This window comes from Lottia gigantea (genome assembly GCF_000327385.1).
Source record: "Lottia gigantea unplaced genomic scaffold LOTGIsca_16, whole genome shotgun sequence".
Classification (NCBI taxonomy): domain Eukaryota; kingdom Metazoa; phylum Mollusca; class Gastropoda; family Lottiidae; genus Lottia; species Lottia gigantea.
This window is the reverse complement of record NW_008707965.1, coordinates 688,274-705,112: the sequence shown is the minus strand read 5'-3', so window position 1 is coordinate 705,112 and position 16,839 is coordinate 688,274. Positions and strand designations below refer to the sequence as shown.

Sequence of the window (16,839 nt, the reverse complement as noted above, 5' to 3'; positions counted from 1 at the left end):
TCTAGTTTTCAGGTAGGAAACCAATTACCATCCGATCTGGTTTGTTGACGATTTAAAAACTCGTCAGTCGATTGATCAGATTTTTTAATTAGCATAATTAGTGAATGTTACTAATGAACATTTGTGAGAACGTTCAGGATAACGTGAGATATGTTCCAGCATGCTAGCGATAAATTTTGTTGTCTGGACTGAGTGCAACATGACCCGTGTTTTCATCTCTCTACAGTTCAGAGCCAAGACTGACATATTTCGAGTCCCGCCTTGGAAAATGATTTCTTAGTTTGACACATGACAAATGTAATTGATTGCTGTCAGTCAATTTGGTTTCCACCAACGCACGTGGTACCAAATAAAAACAAAAACATTGTGAGTTTTGAAGCAGGCTTTATTGATTTTGAATGGAATTTAAAATGGAGTTTAGTGGCACAATTTTACAGATTTTAATTGAGCTATTTAAATCACGTGACATGGTTTATGATGATAGCTATAGATAGTGGCCTATTTATTCTACTTTAATATAAGATATTATAATGTCTCAATATAGGCTAAATAAATTCTGCCAATGAATGCAAGTTAGTATGAGCTTTTGCAGAGATGGATCCATTATTTACATTGGTCTGATTCAGATCAGGTTTCTTAGACTCAGTTTCTTAAACTGCTGAAGTTAATACTGTGGCAGTGTGCGTGTCACTATGCTAAGTCATGCTGATCTTGTTAACTCTATTGCACTCACTTTATAATTATATATAAATATTCTCATAATAGAAACAATGGCAAGCCACAAACTTCTTAACTTTGAAAAAAAAAGTCATTCAATGGTATATCATATTGGCTTTACCAACTAAAATTAACTTGACCTTTCTTCAGAATTTAAATCTGACAAAAATATATCTGGAGAATTTAAATGGAAAAAAATGTCCAATTGTTTTGATGCAACAATGACACTTGTGGACATAAATGGCATTTGGATTCTTAAAAGGTGCAAACTAATGCTGCTATCCTGGCAAAATTTCAAACATTGCATACTGAATGTTGTCCCATTTCAGCTCAAGCTGATGCAGAAAAATAACTTCCACATTTTTTTCGTTTACCACACAAATATAGTTATTGTCAACATTCTTAAACAAAACCCTTTTTTTTCAGGTGGTGAGAAGAAACCCCATAAAAATGTCTGTTTTATCACAAGGTCAACCTCCTCCCTATCAACAGGAAGGTCAAGGGATCACTGGAGAGGAAGGGTAGGTTTCTGTCATGATGCTTTCTACCTTGGAAATTTCATTTTAAAGAAAGATATGTTCTGAAGATCACAGTTGGATATTGAAAAAGAGTAGACTTATGTCACAGTCCTGGAAAAAATTGCCTTATTGCACACTGCATGGCATAGCCAATCTTCTTTAGCCAATCGTTCCTGAAGAGTAGCATTCACCTCATTTTTGAGTGTCTGTCTGACCCTATGAAAAAGATCTAGACCTTGACAAATACGGTACCTCACGTAACTCTTTTTCTGAAACAATAATATACTGAAGACATAGGCTACTTTTAGGGAGCCGCGGTGGCTCAGTGAGTTAGATGCTTGCTCGCTAACCTGAAGGTCCAGGGTTCAATCCCGGCATAGGTCGAGATAATACCTTCGGATTTTTCAACCCAGTTTCCCCCTGTCAGTGATGCAGGTAAGAGGGGCTGACATGGTAAAAGCGTCTAGTCGTTCGGATGGGACAATAAACCGAGGCCTCGTGTGCTACAGGCTGTGCACGTTAAAGATCCCTTGACAGTTGGAAATAGAAAAAGAGCAGGCTAATGCCGCTGTCTTGGCAAAATTTCCCTCATGGCACCCTGCATGGCGTTGCCCGTCTTCATTAGCCCACAAGGTGCAGAAGTGTAGGATGTAAAACTCCATTCATTTCATTTCATTTTCATAGGCTACTTTTAATGAACGATATTTTGAAAAACAAAGACCAGACTCATGTTTAAAATTAATATTATTAAATAATTTGTTTGCAGGAATGATGATGTCCATGTAACAGTTGTAGAACAGACTGAAGAAGAACAGGCCATGATAGAAAATTATAAACAAAATATTTACAAGTAAGTCTGCCAGCGATATCCTTCTGATTAACTTATTCCCTTATATATGAATGCTGCTTTGGAATTTACATGATATATATTATCGGTAGTCCTGCTATCTGGCTCAATAAACTATTGCATGCTGATGCAGCAGTCTCCAGGGGTTCGATTGTAAGAAAATAAACCAAGGTCCTATGATCCTTAAAAAGTTGAATATCGGCAAAGGCTGTTGCCAATTCTTATTTGCCCTATCGGCAGAGATAATGTAGGATGTAAAACACTATTTCATTCCCTTCTCTTCCTTTTCAGACATCCACTGTTTCCACTGATGGCGTTGTTATTTGAGAAATGTGAACAAGCTACTCACTCGTCTAATTTTCCTGACAGTAAATTATTTGACTCTGATATCCAGGCCTTCCTAGAACTGCAGAAACAGGAAAATAAAAATATATTTAGTGGTGATCTGGAACTTGATAATTTGGTAAGTTTAGAGTTACCATGGCTTTGTCAACACATAAGATAAAAATGAGTACCTTATTGATAAGATTGTCAAAAGGATTTTTGGGGAAGAACTATATTAAACTATTAAACTGCTGGTTGGCCCTTTGTCTTAGAATTAAATACAGAGCAAAAGCAAGATTAGCTTCCTCCATTCACTATTCAGGTCATTTCCACTTCTTTCCTAAGGGAGATAACTTTTGATACAGTCTTGATGTTTTAATATCACAGATCAGTTAAAGTATGATACTTAGTTTAATTTTTGCTTCAAAGAGCCAGCATGAAATTCAAATAGTATTATTCACTCCAGTGTTTAAAGAGTGAGTTTTGACAAGTTCCTCTTCTATTTTTCAGATGGTGAAATCAATTCAAGTGTTAAGAATTCATTTGTTAGAAATGGAGAAGGTGACAGACTTGTGTCAGGATTTCTGTAACAGATACATTGGTTGTCTAAAGGGAAAACTTCAGAGTGAGTCATTATTAAAAGTGGACTTGTATGATTCTGACGAAGATGACCCAGTCTCGCCTGTCGGAATGAACCAAGTCCAAAATCCTTTATCGAATCAACAAATGGTAGCACAGGTTGTTAATGGTAACATCGTCATGCAACCTGCAGTCCAACCCTCGGCGCTCTCCATGGCAACCATCAGTCAAGGTCAGATAGTATCGGGAAATACTGTGTATCAAATGGTTCAGACACCACAAGGAATTGTAGCTCAACCCATTCAGGTAATCTTTAATAAAATTTCAAACTTTAAGGGGTTTAATTTTCAATTTATTGAATAAAAATATTTATTTAACGAAAGCATAATTTTATATAAGTATCCTTTTTTTATCACATTTTTAAACCGATTTTAATTAAATTTGATTTATCTCTAGGTAAGAAAATAAATAAATGTCTCTGTATACTTTTATATGTGACTTACTTATGGTGATTATTTTCATGTCTTTGATAATTTAAGATACAAAGTGAGGTGGCAAAGATCATATTTTCATAAGAATTGTGCATTTAGTGATTGTCTTAGCTGCCTCACTGACAACCCAAATGACAACAAGTTACCAATTCCTGGGATATCTTGGGTAGAGTCTGCAAAATGTCACAAATACACATCTTAAAGCCGTCGTTTTACATGTGATATAACTATATTTAGTAGTTTTATTTGATTATTGATTTAGATACAGACAACCCCAATGACACCCCAGTTATCAAGTCCTGTAATACAGAATACACCAACAGGTCTGTCACAGATTGGTATGATGAATTCACCCGTTATAGCACAACAATTACAGACTTCACACTCTCAATCAGGTAACTTACAAGGCCAGTTTAAAGATGGGTTCCCTTATTTTCATTTATGAAAATGAAAATGCTAATACTTATATGAATAGAAAGTAGAGGTGTTCTAATGACGTGGAAAATACTAGTTTGTCTCACATGGCCATAATTAATTCACAATTAGCTAAATTAGAAGAGAATTACCAGCAGAATTCCAGTGAGTGACCGATCAAGAAAGGTCAAATAGTGTTTTTTTGGTTAACCAGGCTGTATGTACATTGACATTTATGATTGGTTAAAACTCTTAATTATATGCAATAAGAATATAATGATATGATTAAGAATACATGATAATTTATTAGAAACACCAGTTAATCAAATAGTTTGCTTAATTTGACACTAAAAAATAAGAAAATCCATCTTTAAGCCTGGTAGAGAATAAGAATACAAAGATGTACATGACATTGAAGTTCAAATAGTTTCTACACTTTTCTTACTATCCATCCACTAAAAAGATAAGTTTTATTGACCAGCTAATGGAGCTTCTGAAATCTGAATTATTTCTTAAGTTAAATATTTGAGGAAAGATTTGCTTTAGAGTCAATATTTGACATTTTTGAATAGTCATCTGCAAGCAATTAGGTGTATTGATTTGGAAGTAGGAAATTTTGGATGCTATGGTCAGTGTTTTTTGTATGTCAGCCTGGCTTTGCAACCACTACAGAAATTAGACTTTGAAGTCTTTAGTCCTTAAATATTTTATTTTCCTTACAGCACCAACAACTCCTCAGACTCCCTCAGCACATAATTTATCATTTTTCGATGATGACGACCGAGGAGGTAAAAATAAAAATAAACGTGGTGTTTTACCCAAACAAGCTACACAAGTTATGAAATCTTGGTTATTTCAACATATTGTGGTGAGTATTCAGACAAACTTTTCAATCTGTAGGAGGATAACTCACATATCTCTATTCAGAATTAAATTTATAAGTCAAATCCACAAGACAACCAAATTAAATAAAAATTAAATAGATATGATAATAGTCCAATACTTATCTTGGATCATTCAAGATGAAAGACAAGCCAGGTTTGGTTTGCATGGAAGGTGTAAGTGTTCTGTGCCAAATGCAGAGCACAAGCAAAAATACAAATAGTCATATGTTGTTTTTGAAAATGTTTTGAATGTTATCAAAAGCACTTAAGAAAATGATGTGGCTGTTTCTATCAAAAATTGCCCATAGCTTAACCCTTTAAACCCTGAGTGTAAATGAAATATAACGTCATATACCCTGAACCCTAAGTAATAAAAGTAAAAGCGTATGACGTTAACGTTCTATGACGTTACTTAGCAACGGACGGTATACCGGCTGCTCGGGTATATATTGCGTAAGTGTTTGCCCGGGAAACCAGCCGCTAGGGTTGAAAGGGTTAATATTATATTGCCTTGTGTCCAATTTTATTGGTATAATATATTTGCAGCATCCCTACCCTACAGAAGATGAGAAGAAAACTATCGCATCACAAACAAATTTAACACTACTACAAGTGAACAACTGGTAAGATTTCCATTCTCTTATGAAAACGGCTTAATAAAGTCACGGATGTCAAATGCCTACTCTTGGCTTCACCAAATTGTGGCAGAAATATCTTTATCTATTACAAGAGTTCATCATGTTGGGCATATTGCATATACGTTGGATAAAGAATTAGGAGCATGACTATAGAAATTGATAAAAATTATATGACTGAAATAAAAGAAATATTTACTGTGTATTTATCTGAATTATATTATTACTATTCCCATTTCTTAAATAATATATGACACAATGAAGATAGAAAATTTTTTTCCACCAGGTTTATCAATGCAAGAAGAAGAATTCTTCAACCAATGATGGATGCTGGTAATCCTGAACAAAAAGCCAAGAAAAAACAAACGCCAACCCAACAACCAAAACAACGATTCTGGCCTGAAAGTATTGCTAATATTCAACCCCAGCTTCCTGGCAGTGACATAACAATAGAAAACAAACCAGATGATGAAATTTCAACTTCAATACACACTCAACCTGAACTTCAAACAGAATCAGAAACGACTCAAATTCAAACGCATCCTCAAATACAATCCCATCCTGAAGTTGGTTCTGGTAAGAAAATTACTAATTTTCAATCAATATAATATAACTACATTATTTTCAAATGTGTACTCCAGGAAAGATCAATGCCAAGAGGTTTATCATAAGTTCTTATCCTTGTATAAAATTATGGTTTTTTTTTCTTCCTTTCTTTTAGACAGTTTCAGAAAGATGTTGGTTATGTCATTGTTTCAAATGTCTAAAATTAAAATTGTGTACTTAATCTTTCAGTGTCAGTACCAATGTCAATGGCAGGTGTTCCTGTTTCCATAGTATCATATAATGGTCAGGTGATAGGTACCACTGCATCAGGAATAGTTCTAGACTCGTCTGGTTCCATGGTTACGGTGCCAAAATCAGAGACAACTGATACAGTTACTACAGAATCTGAAAACAGTTGATGTATTCCTGTTTTAAATTAAGATGTAATTTCAACTCGGTGAAACTTCTAAATGTGATAGTGGCTTAGGGTATGTGAGGGTTGTTGATTTGACTGTATTTGCCAGTTATGTCTGGTTACAGCTGCAAGAAGCCTGGCTGTGATTGTTATTTTAATGGAATTTGTTTATTTTTATCAAAATAAGGTGTATTTTGAATACTTTAATATTATTTTGCGGATCATCTGCTATATGACATTTAAATCAACTGTGTTCAGAGAATGGACAAAATCTCGCAAAAGGATACACTTTATCATCACTTAACAAAATGTTTTAAAGAATCAATTAGGTGTCTTTATTCATTATTGTTCATTTGATTTAATGTTCTCTGGTGATAGCAGGGTAGGGTAAAATCATGTGTTCACACAATTAAAAGTGTTCTGTTTTAAGTTTTCATTTAAAATCATAGATGGGATGACCTTATAAGTTAATACGGTCTCTAAACTTTAGGTAGTTACCTTTGATCAAGACATTGCATTTCTAGGACCCTGGTATTTGAACAACGGCTTTAATTCTCCAAATTCTTTTTATACTCAGTAAATTCTGGCTTGAGAAAATCAGTAAATTATGGCTCCCAACATCTATGGCTTTAGAAAATCAGTAAATTCCGGCTCCAACATCCATGGCTTTAGATAATCAGTAAATTCTGGCTCCAACATCCATGGCTTTAGAAAATCAGTAAATTCTGCCTCAACATTAAAATTCTGTCTCTAAAATCTATGGTTTCAGTATAGTATATTGGTGAATAAGATTGTGTAAATAAAAACAAGAATGAAATTGTTGATTTTTTTGTTGATTTTATACAGAATAAAATTCTTTATATTCAAATACTCTTTCACTTCTTATTCATACTTTTCCAACACAGAAGACCACTTTTGAATATTTTTTGAAAGTTTTGCAGTTTTCATTCATGCTGCTTTTAAAATTACTGGGTAAATCGGGTAAAGGTTTTCTTGCAAGTTTTTAATTAATAATGTGTGAGACCCAAGTACATCAATATTCAATTGTCCCATAATGTGCATATATATCTGAATTTATCTTTGAAGATGTAATACTTGGCACACACTAATTTACAGTATATATTTACAGTGTATTTACATTATAATTGCAATAAGAACAGCAACAGATTCTAAGAAAACATTTTTATTGCTCAAACATTAACATGTTTAACAACAATCAAGATAATCATCTCATTATTTAATAGGAAAAACCTGATAGCAGCTTGAACATTATTTTAAAACTGTGGCTGGGTACACTTCATGGCAACAAGAAAACATTCTATGATTGGGTATATCTGATTACAAGTGGCATTTCTACAGGTGCCCCCTCCACTTTCTTTTTTTTTACATGGGGAAAGAATTTTCTGTGAACCCCCCTCTGATAATTCTGTGGCCCCTGCTCAGCCCCTTACTGTTTATCAACTCAGTATGGCCAAAACAATTCTTTATATATATATATATATATATGAAAATATCTTTTTGAATTGATATCAAAAAGTTATCTCTTTTATATCATAGTATGAGTACCTGATAAACATAATTTATATACCAAATCTAATCTCTTGATAAATTAAATTGCATCTGATATAATTTAGGACTCTATTCATTCATTTTAGACATTTCCGTTAACAGTAGCTTGTAGTATTAGATAATTAGCATATGAAAGTTAACCACAATTGTTGTAACTTAACTTTTCAAGAATTAGAAAATACAATATTTACAATCACAGTAAAAACAAATCATAATTCCGATCTTTACACAAGAATTTTACAAAAATAACAAATATAAAACTTTCCACCATTATTAAAATATATTTCAACTCTCACCCAGTTATATAGTTTGATTTTTCTAAATAATTTTTAAAATGTACTCATAGTGAAAGCACATTACTGTAGTGTAGACCTTGAAAGAAAGAAACAACTATATTTTACAAGAATAGCGACTTAGGTTCACAGTTAATGATCCTTATTTCCAGCTGGTCCTTGGCCAAACATCTTGACATTGATCTTTCCCAAATTATCCATACCCATTTACAACTGGGTCAACTGGACATATGTGTGTAATATTCTAGATCATGGGACTTTCACATGCCGATCAGAAGCCACTTCCACCACTTTCTTGGCGTAACCATGCAAATGACGTTCTGTAAAGAACCAACGCTCTAATCAACCGGTAACAATTATCTGGCTATTGATAACTGTTTTGCTGTCAAATGTTGGCCAGGGGACTTTTATATCCAGAACTTCTTCATAAAATAGCATATTATTACAGGTTATTGTATGCCACATCATTCTCATACTAATTTTTAAAATGCTGAACTTTTCACAACCTGATTCTTTTAGAAAAATCAAACTAACAAATAGATTTGTTATGGCAAAATATTAAAAACATAACATTAGAATAACAAAATAATTATTATGACTTGATTATTGAGAATCAGACAAGTATTATTCTTATTTCACAAGAATAGAGGTAAATCAACCTGAATTGTCCTGTACTCAATGTCATGTTGAGAAGAGATTTTCTAAACCTTTTATCATAATCAGGGACACTGATAGCAGGTAGATAGTCAGACTTAAATTGGTCAAGCAATTTCTCTACAACCAAGTATTTTCTGATGAAGCTATCGCAAAGGCCCTTATATATTATTAGCAACTTTGGTAAAAGTAAAAGTAAAAGTCTTATATTGTGTTATAAAAATCTTAACTTAGTCCAGCTAAGTCTTTGTTCTATTATCAACCAAATGTATGATAATTTATCTATAGTCTTTCAACAATATGTACAAACATTAACATAAATAGTAACCATAACTTATATTGTGTACATTAATACTTCAACCAACTAATTAAATATAAAGTGGACAGCTCATGCCTATATTCTATATCTTATTGGGACATGCATAATTACTGTATATTAAATAATGACTATAAATAATGATAATATTATGGCGAATTATATATACTTTTTTCTTACATAAATAAAAACAAAATAAATATTGTATTCTCGTGACCTAAAATACCTCTGTAATATACATATTTCAAATAAAATCTTTATATAAAACAAGTAAAGCAAACATTTTCATAAGAAGCATAAATATCAATAACTATTGAGCTTTATCAAGAAACTAGGTTTTGGCAACCATTCTTTAATATTCAGGTTTCCGCTGGCCATTATCAAATCACTTTTACAGTTTATAAAAATCTTCCCTTTCTCTGATACGCCATTTATGTTACAATTTTGATTTTTACAAAGATTCTTCAATCAAACAGGAAAACTTCAAGATTTGAGGCTGGAGACCAGAAAAATCTTATTTTTAATGAATATCTTAGGCCTATTCAAAAATCTAGAATTAGTCTTAGCATAAAATTTTACTATAAATTTGTGACATAAAACAAACCACATGGTACAAATAACAAACTACATACCATTCACTATCAATTCAGAGTGAAGAACCTAGTTATTGCAAAGAAAGAAACATTCCACTGATAAAACATATTGTGATGATTAAACATAAATAACTTTTGTTATTGCAAAATATAAAATAAAACTGATAGCTCTGATATGAAATACAAGAGACCTTAGAAAAATATATTTTTGAATTATTGTGTAAACAAAGACCATATGGGCAGGAAATAAATTATAATATTGAAAAATATGTATTTTTGTGATCTGGTGATATTAAAAATAACAGCAAGCTGAACCCTGATTTAAACTTTGATTGAATGATGAATGAAATTAACAATAAAAATAACAAATGCAAATAAAATGTGACTACTAAAATATTTGATATATAAGCATATTAATAGGAGGCGATTATTAATCCATTACTGATGACACCATAATATCAATAGCATGATTATTTCATCAAATCGAAAAATAAAGAAACATATTTTCTTGGTACAAAACATAAAAAAAATATGACAAACTAATAGAATAGATACAGTAGATGACTTTATCAGATGATTCAGTTCTTGTTATAAAGGATTATGAAATAGATTGATCATAGAAAAATTTCTATCAATTACAACTCATGATTAGATAGAAAACTATAAACTTGAACTAATAAATTAACTCTCATAAAATAGGGTAGGACACAAAACTCCTTCTCAATTCCCATTAAACAGGGGTGTTTGTCTTTGGTGTGATATAATCCATTTTAAACATATCTCTAAGTTTAACTATGATATTATCTGAAGCTTTCTTGGCATCTTTACTTGCCATTGAAAAATTCAGAAAACCATGTGGTAGGTCGTCGATTAGCTCAAGTTCAACTTTCTTCCCTAATTTCTTTAGTTTCTTGGCAAACATCACAGAATCGTCTAGTAGTGGGTCCAGATGACAACCCTGAAAATCAATATGGTATTTGGTATAATGATTCTGCAAATATTTTGTTAAAGATGGGTTTCCTTATTTTCAAATTAAGCCGACTTTTTGATTAATTGGTATTTCTAATGAAGTATCATGTGTTCTTAATAATATCATTATAATCTTATTGCAATTGATAAAGAGTCTTAACCAATCATAAATGTCCATGTATGTACAGTCTTGATAAACAAAAAAAGATTTTTTGATCTTTCTTGATCGGTCACTCATTGGAATTCTGCTGGTAATTCTCTTGTAATGTGAGACATACTGGTATTTTTCCAAATCATTAGAATACTATTCATATAAGCATTTTCATAAATGAAAACAAGGGAACCCATCTTTAAGGTGCATTTCCAAATCAATTCAAAGGGTGGCCTATCCTTCTCTAACACCTGATATCACTCTGATATTACACAGTGTGTAATTGTAGGCTCTTAAAATCTCCAGTCTATACATTATATGCATATGAAATATTTTGAACCAACAGTCTTTTAAATTCTCCAAATGAGTTTAGCCTTTTACCAAATACTTGTTACCTAGGTCAGTGCTTCTGTAAGAGAATTTATAAAATAAATGCACAAAAATTATTCCTACTTACCACTATACATATGTCCGGTAAACCTTTCAACAGTTCATCAGGTGCCAGTAATGGAGACATGTAGGGGTTCTTTACAATTGGTATACTTCTAACAGCTTTTAATGGACTGTTACTTATTGATCTGTGCCGAGCGAAGTCTGAAGGTGACATCGAACCTGGACGGGGTCGATTTTCCTGAAATGATGGCACTGATCTGGTTCTGGGCAACGGTAATGTTAAATTTGACTTTACTTTGGTTATATTTGATGTCTCGGACTTTGATACAGCGCTATTTAGGTAACTATGTGGAACATCTATTAAGTCAGGGCAACTAAGACTACTTGGTATTTGATCAGATGAACCAATCAAATCAGAGGTAGACATTGGCGGCTCCTCCTCAGAGTTAAGGGCAGGTAACTCTATTACAACTAATTCTTCTCCTGATGATGACCGATGATCATCTTCTAAATCAACATTTTCTAAACATTCAGGGCCAGAAGTTTCTGACGTCGCTTTATCACAGTTATTTCCATCTTTATTTTCATCTTTTGACATCTTGTCGTCTGCTAAACAAATGTCTATATTTGGATCATCACTGACGTGATCAAAGGGAAGTAATTCAGAATCAGGAATGGCTGAATTTTGAGCTAAAGAATTTATTTGAATATCACAGCGTGTGGCTGAATCTGATTCTACATTTTGAGGGTCAACATTTGTTCCACAGTTATCATTAGTGTTGGGTGAAATGGAGTCTGTTGCAATGACAATATCTTCTGAGTGTAGCGGAGTTTCTGGTGCTGAAACAAAGTCGTCTGAAGAACTTCCTGTCATGGGTGAACTGAAAAAATCAGGTGATATTTCATTCTCGACTTTGATCAGCTGTTTTTTACCACTTTTATCAGAGACCACGACCCATTCTGTATCGGACGAGTCCTCATCTTCGTCTAGTTTGTAGGGGGCGTCACTGTTGAACACTGGATCTACGATTCCATTTATCATCTCATCTGATACTCCTGCGTAAGCTGAAAAAACAATAAGATTCTTACCGATTTAGTCTTATTTCAATCATATTTTCCCATCTGGGAGGTCTATTATAAATCTGGGAGGTTTTTAAAAATGTAACAGGGTTCTCAAGAATTTGGTTTACAAAATGAGATTATTTTGTATGATATATTTTGCCATTTTTTTAGGTGTGCCCGATTGAAATTTTTCTCTTAATCAATTCCAGCTTATCTTAAGGTAGGCATTGCCATTTATAGAAGCAAAATTAAGATACTTAATGCTAAAGAAATGAGAAATTACCTGCTAGACATCTAGATAGTATACCAACAGGTAATAAGGGGTCCATTAAAGCCATGAGTCGAGCTGGAGATGGAGTGTATCTAGCTAGAACTACTGGATACACTGTTAATAAACCATCAGGAGGTCTGATACCAAATGATGCTGCTCTCATAGCTGTTGATATCATCAGATTACCTCCAGCACTGTCCCCAGCCAACAATATAGTCTTTCCTGTTGACCCTAAAAAATTCAAATTAATACAATCATTCAAAATAATTTGCGGTCGAATGACTGAAATTTCAAGAATTAAGTTATTCAGGTTCCAGCATGTGTTATATATTCAGACTTTCCTCCGATCAAAAAAACACAAATGTCTGAATATATAAGTTAAAGTTAAAATCTTGTTATACCAGAACTGTTAACCAGATATAATACATATACTAAAATAAGTTAAAATGTAACGAAATTCAAATTTTCATTCAGCTGAATGATGACAATATTTCAAGGGCATATCTTGCCTCTTTTACTACAAGCAATATAAATTATTACCAAGTTTATCATAGTTCTGTAACGCCCAGGAATAGGCATAAAAACATTCTTCTAAAGCTCTAGGAAAGGGGAATTCTGGTGCTAGAGAATAATCTATTGATAAAATAGGCACACCAATATCTCTAGCCCAGTGACGTAGATACACCTGTAATTAGAAAACAGGATCATTAAAACATAATAATAATACAGAACATTAGAAATAATTCATGAGAGAAGTTTTTCAACCCTGACACGCAGAATGGTTGGGTAATTTAACAACCACTTACCTCATGTGATTTAGAAGATTGAGCAACAAAACCTCCACCATGACAGTGTATCAGTAAACCAGGACTTTTAGGTTTGGCTATCTGAGGCTTCCCTGATTTATTTTTAGTGTTTGGCTTCATATGAACTTGCTAAAATTATAAAGATAATTCATAAATGATATACCAGCTCACTTTATACAGGAAATATTCTCTATGGAATGGCATCTTAACACATTTCCACAGCAGTTCCCAGGGAATATCTTCCTCAACAGTTCCCAGAAAATGTTTGACACAATTTTGATTTGATGACAACAAGTGTAAATTGTGTTGAAATGTTAAGTGTTTTGTTATTAAAGAGGTGAGTAATACCATTATTCTTCCTTTGTGTTTTTTATTTTAAATTCATACATGATTTTTGAAGACCTTTTTCTTAAAATGGACTTAATGTAGAGTATACAGATTCCTGAAAGCACAAAGATGTGAAATTCCATGTACCTGCCCATCTCTAAGATTATAAGAGATCAATCGAACTTTAACTGAACTAGGACCAGTATGGGCACAAGGTGGTGTTATCATTACAGTATCTGTCCCATCTTCTAACATCATCTCAAATGAATCTGGACCGAGTTGTAAAACTTCATCAACTTCAACATAAGGACACACCCATGATGGTAATTGCTGTAAAAACATTTGAGGCAGCTTTTAGGAGTTTATTAAATGGGAAAAATTACTGAGGGTGAAATTTTCTAAACATTACACACTAAATAATGCATCAATGTCACCTAGCCTAATGTAATTAAAGTTCCAGCTAGAGATGCAAAGCAGAAGTTAATTTCATAAATCAGTAAATAATACACTGAAAAATAATAATAAGCACTAACCTGTAGTAAATCACTTTCTGGTATTCCCCAAAACGCTTTACAAAATTTGACATCAGCTGATCTTGTTACATTCACAACCTGAACAAAAGTTTCAAGAATCGATACATATATAACAATCATTGAATATATGAAAAAAACCTTAATCTGATGATTATCTTATTTTCATTACAATCATTACTAAGTCACACACTTTTTAGCATACATTTACTTTCAAATCTTAAAACATAATTTTAAGACAATTTTATAATATAACCACTGCATTTTGAATATTTCAGAAGATGTTAGACATTCATGGTGTAATATTCATAGAAAAAAAAATCTTGTTAATGTTGTTAACATAATCAATAAAAACATTAAATTTGTCAACTAATTACCTGTTTCCCTCTGAGATCAGGATTCATTATGTATTTCCCACTGTTAAAAACTGTACTGGCCAGCTGCATAAACTGAGAAGTTTCTTGATAACCTTCACTAAAGGATGCCATTGCTATAGCTACCATTTGAAGTGGACGCTGCATTGATTCACAAAACTGAAAGAGAGAATTATTAATTTATTGATAACACTATAGTATTAAAGAAAATCATAAGATGGATCATAGTCCCAGCCATTTTACAGGCCCATTTTTAAACATCTTGGGCAATAATCAATGAGTGTGACATTCAAGTCAATGGTGTTTACCTGAAAACCTAAACATCTGCCATAAAAACAATCTTGATTCAACATCTCAAATTCCATCATAAGCTTATCAGCAACTTGATGGTCCAGGGTCTCTTCATCAGCAAACAAACTCCCCTCTTGACAATAATTCATGACTTGTTGAGCATAATACAGACATGCTCTCAGCTGTCCGACAGTTTGAACATATGCTTCCAATTCTTTTAAATAATACGCTCTACGAAATAAAATTGAATCTCTGTTGACAGTGATGTGTCTCGAAAGCTGGATTAACGACAGGCAGCATTTCTGGACAATCCTCAATAAACTACGATAGCCATGGCCCTTTGTTTGTGGTGAAAAGTCATATTCATTCAATCGAGGAAGTAAAGCCATAACACACGGTTCGATTCCTAGGTCGAGGTATTCATAGAGATTACAAAATTCGACGTGAAATTTGGCATGCTGACTTTGTGTCCCTGATTGAAAATATTCCATATTTGTCAGACATAATCCTTGTAGCTCTTTGATCAAATTGATCAGAATTCTTGAGGACTGATCCTCCATCATTCCTGCCGACATCTTGACAGCTGTTACAAATTATTTTCTCAATTTTATCCAAAACAAGATTTCATTTCGTCTGCAAGCAGCCATTTTGTAAATCCGCACTAAATCTGGCATGATCGACTATTCACACCTTGATTTCGTGAAAATAATATTGCTGAATGTCAAACACAAATGCAAATCTTTGAACGCATTTTCTTAATGCAAATTGAATAATCTAAATATTCGTCAGATAAAATATTTCTCTGACAATATTTCATTTAAAGTCGGAGTAATAACTTTTGATTAACACAAATTTCTCGTTCATTTAATATAATCTCACAAATCCAAGTATACAAAAATATTATCCAAAATAAAGTTTAATTCATTGAACGATAAGATAAAAAGAATGATAAAAAGAATCACACAAATTATTTTTTTCACAGTTAAAATATTTGCTTTAAGATTTTTACCCAATCAAACGTCTACAATTGCACAAATAGGTGATACGGGCAAGTGGAAATAAAAACAAACTGTACTTGGAAGTGTTTCGTAGACGTCCTTAAAATTTCTTTGCGTACGTTGGCATGGTAATCTGATGATTGATCTCATACTTATTTGTACATCCTATTGCTTTACACCCCAATCAATGACATAATTCTGCCCCTATGCCCTTTTTGTGAAAGTTACAATGTTTTTGTGTTACTTTTTGTCCTGTATTTTTTATGACGTAATGTTTGTTTTGATTTCACAATGACATCATCATGCAATCAAAACAAATCAAGCACCTGCTGCCTATGTATCTTCATTTCATTTATTTGAGTTTACAGCAATATATCTCTAACTTACAGTGCTATTTTATTGGTTTAAAACTATGGACTCCATTTACTAACAACCTTAGTGAACTCAAGAGTTAAAAGAATTTCTGTCTTTGAAAAAAATGCCAGATTCTGAACACAGAACAGTATGCTTCTGGAGTTGATATTTTGCAAATCATAAAGCTTAACACTGTGGTCGGGGTCGATTGGGATTGAAAGCCTATAAGAACCACAGTCTCGAAAGCACTGGTCTCAGTTCTAGAGATAGGTTGTGGAGGCCTATTCGATACATATTTATATGTTGCAGTATTGGTACCCAAATTAGTCTGAAATTTGAGCGTCGGGAAAACCAATTATCACTATCAGAAATAATAATAGCTGTATAAGTCATAAGGAAACATATTTGTTTAAATATTTGCATAAGTAGCTGGTAAAACTCAACATAATAGAAATATTTAAACATAACCTGAAACACATTGTTACTAAAGAGTTTCATGTTGTGATACTCTTCAAACA

General features: G+C 32.9%; 3 protein-coding genes across 3 annotated transcripts; 2 read left to right on the top strand and 1 right to left on the bottom strand.

Annotated features, from left to right (window-relative positions):
* Positions 1 to 2,392: 2,392 nt before the first annotated feature.
* Positions 2,393 to 5,401, top strand: LOTGIDRAFT_178004 (hypothetical protein; the record flags this gene model as incomplete). Its single annotated transcript, XM_009051132.1, has 3 exons — positions 2,393 to 2,545; positions 2,917 to 3,291; positions 5,321 to 5,401. 3 exons carry the CDS (start codon positions 2,393 to 2,395, stop codon positions 5,399 to 5,401), a joined length of 609 nt encoding a protein of 202 aa, XP_009049380.1.
* A 331-nt stretch (positions 5,402 to 5,732) lies between these two features.
* LOTGIDRAFT_158100 (hypothetical protein) lies at positions 5,733 to 6,374 on the top strand (the record flags this gene model as incomplete). The annotated part of the gene is made up of 2 exons (XM_009051131.1): positions 5,733 to 5,985; positions 6,205 to 6,374. 2 exons carry the CDS (start codon positions 5,733 to 5,735, stop codon positions 6,372 to 6,374), a joined length of 423 nt encoding a protein of 140 aa, XP_009049379.1.
* A 4,151-nt stretch (positions 6,375 to 10,525) lies between these two features.
* Positions 10,526 to 15,460, bottom strand: LOTGIDRAFT_113239 (hypothetical protein; the record flags this gene model as incomplete). Its single annotated transcript, XM_009051130.1, has 9 exons — positions 10,526 to 10,753; positions 11,373 to 11,665; positions 12,654 to 12,872; positions 13,182 to 13,326; positions 13,448 to 13,572; positions 13,900 to 14,104; positions 14,308 to 14,385; positions 14,682 to 14,837; positions 14,987 to 15,460. 9 exons carry the CDS (start codon positions 15,458 to 15,460, stop codon positions 10,526 to 10,528), a joined length of 1,923 nt encoding a protein of 640 aa, XP_009049378.1.
* Between the last annotated feature and the right edge of the window lie 1,379 nt (positions 15,461 to 16,839).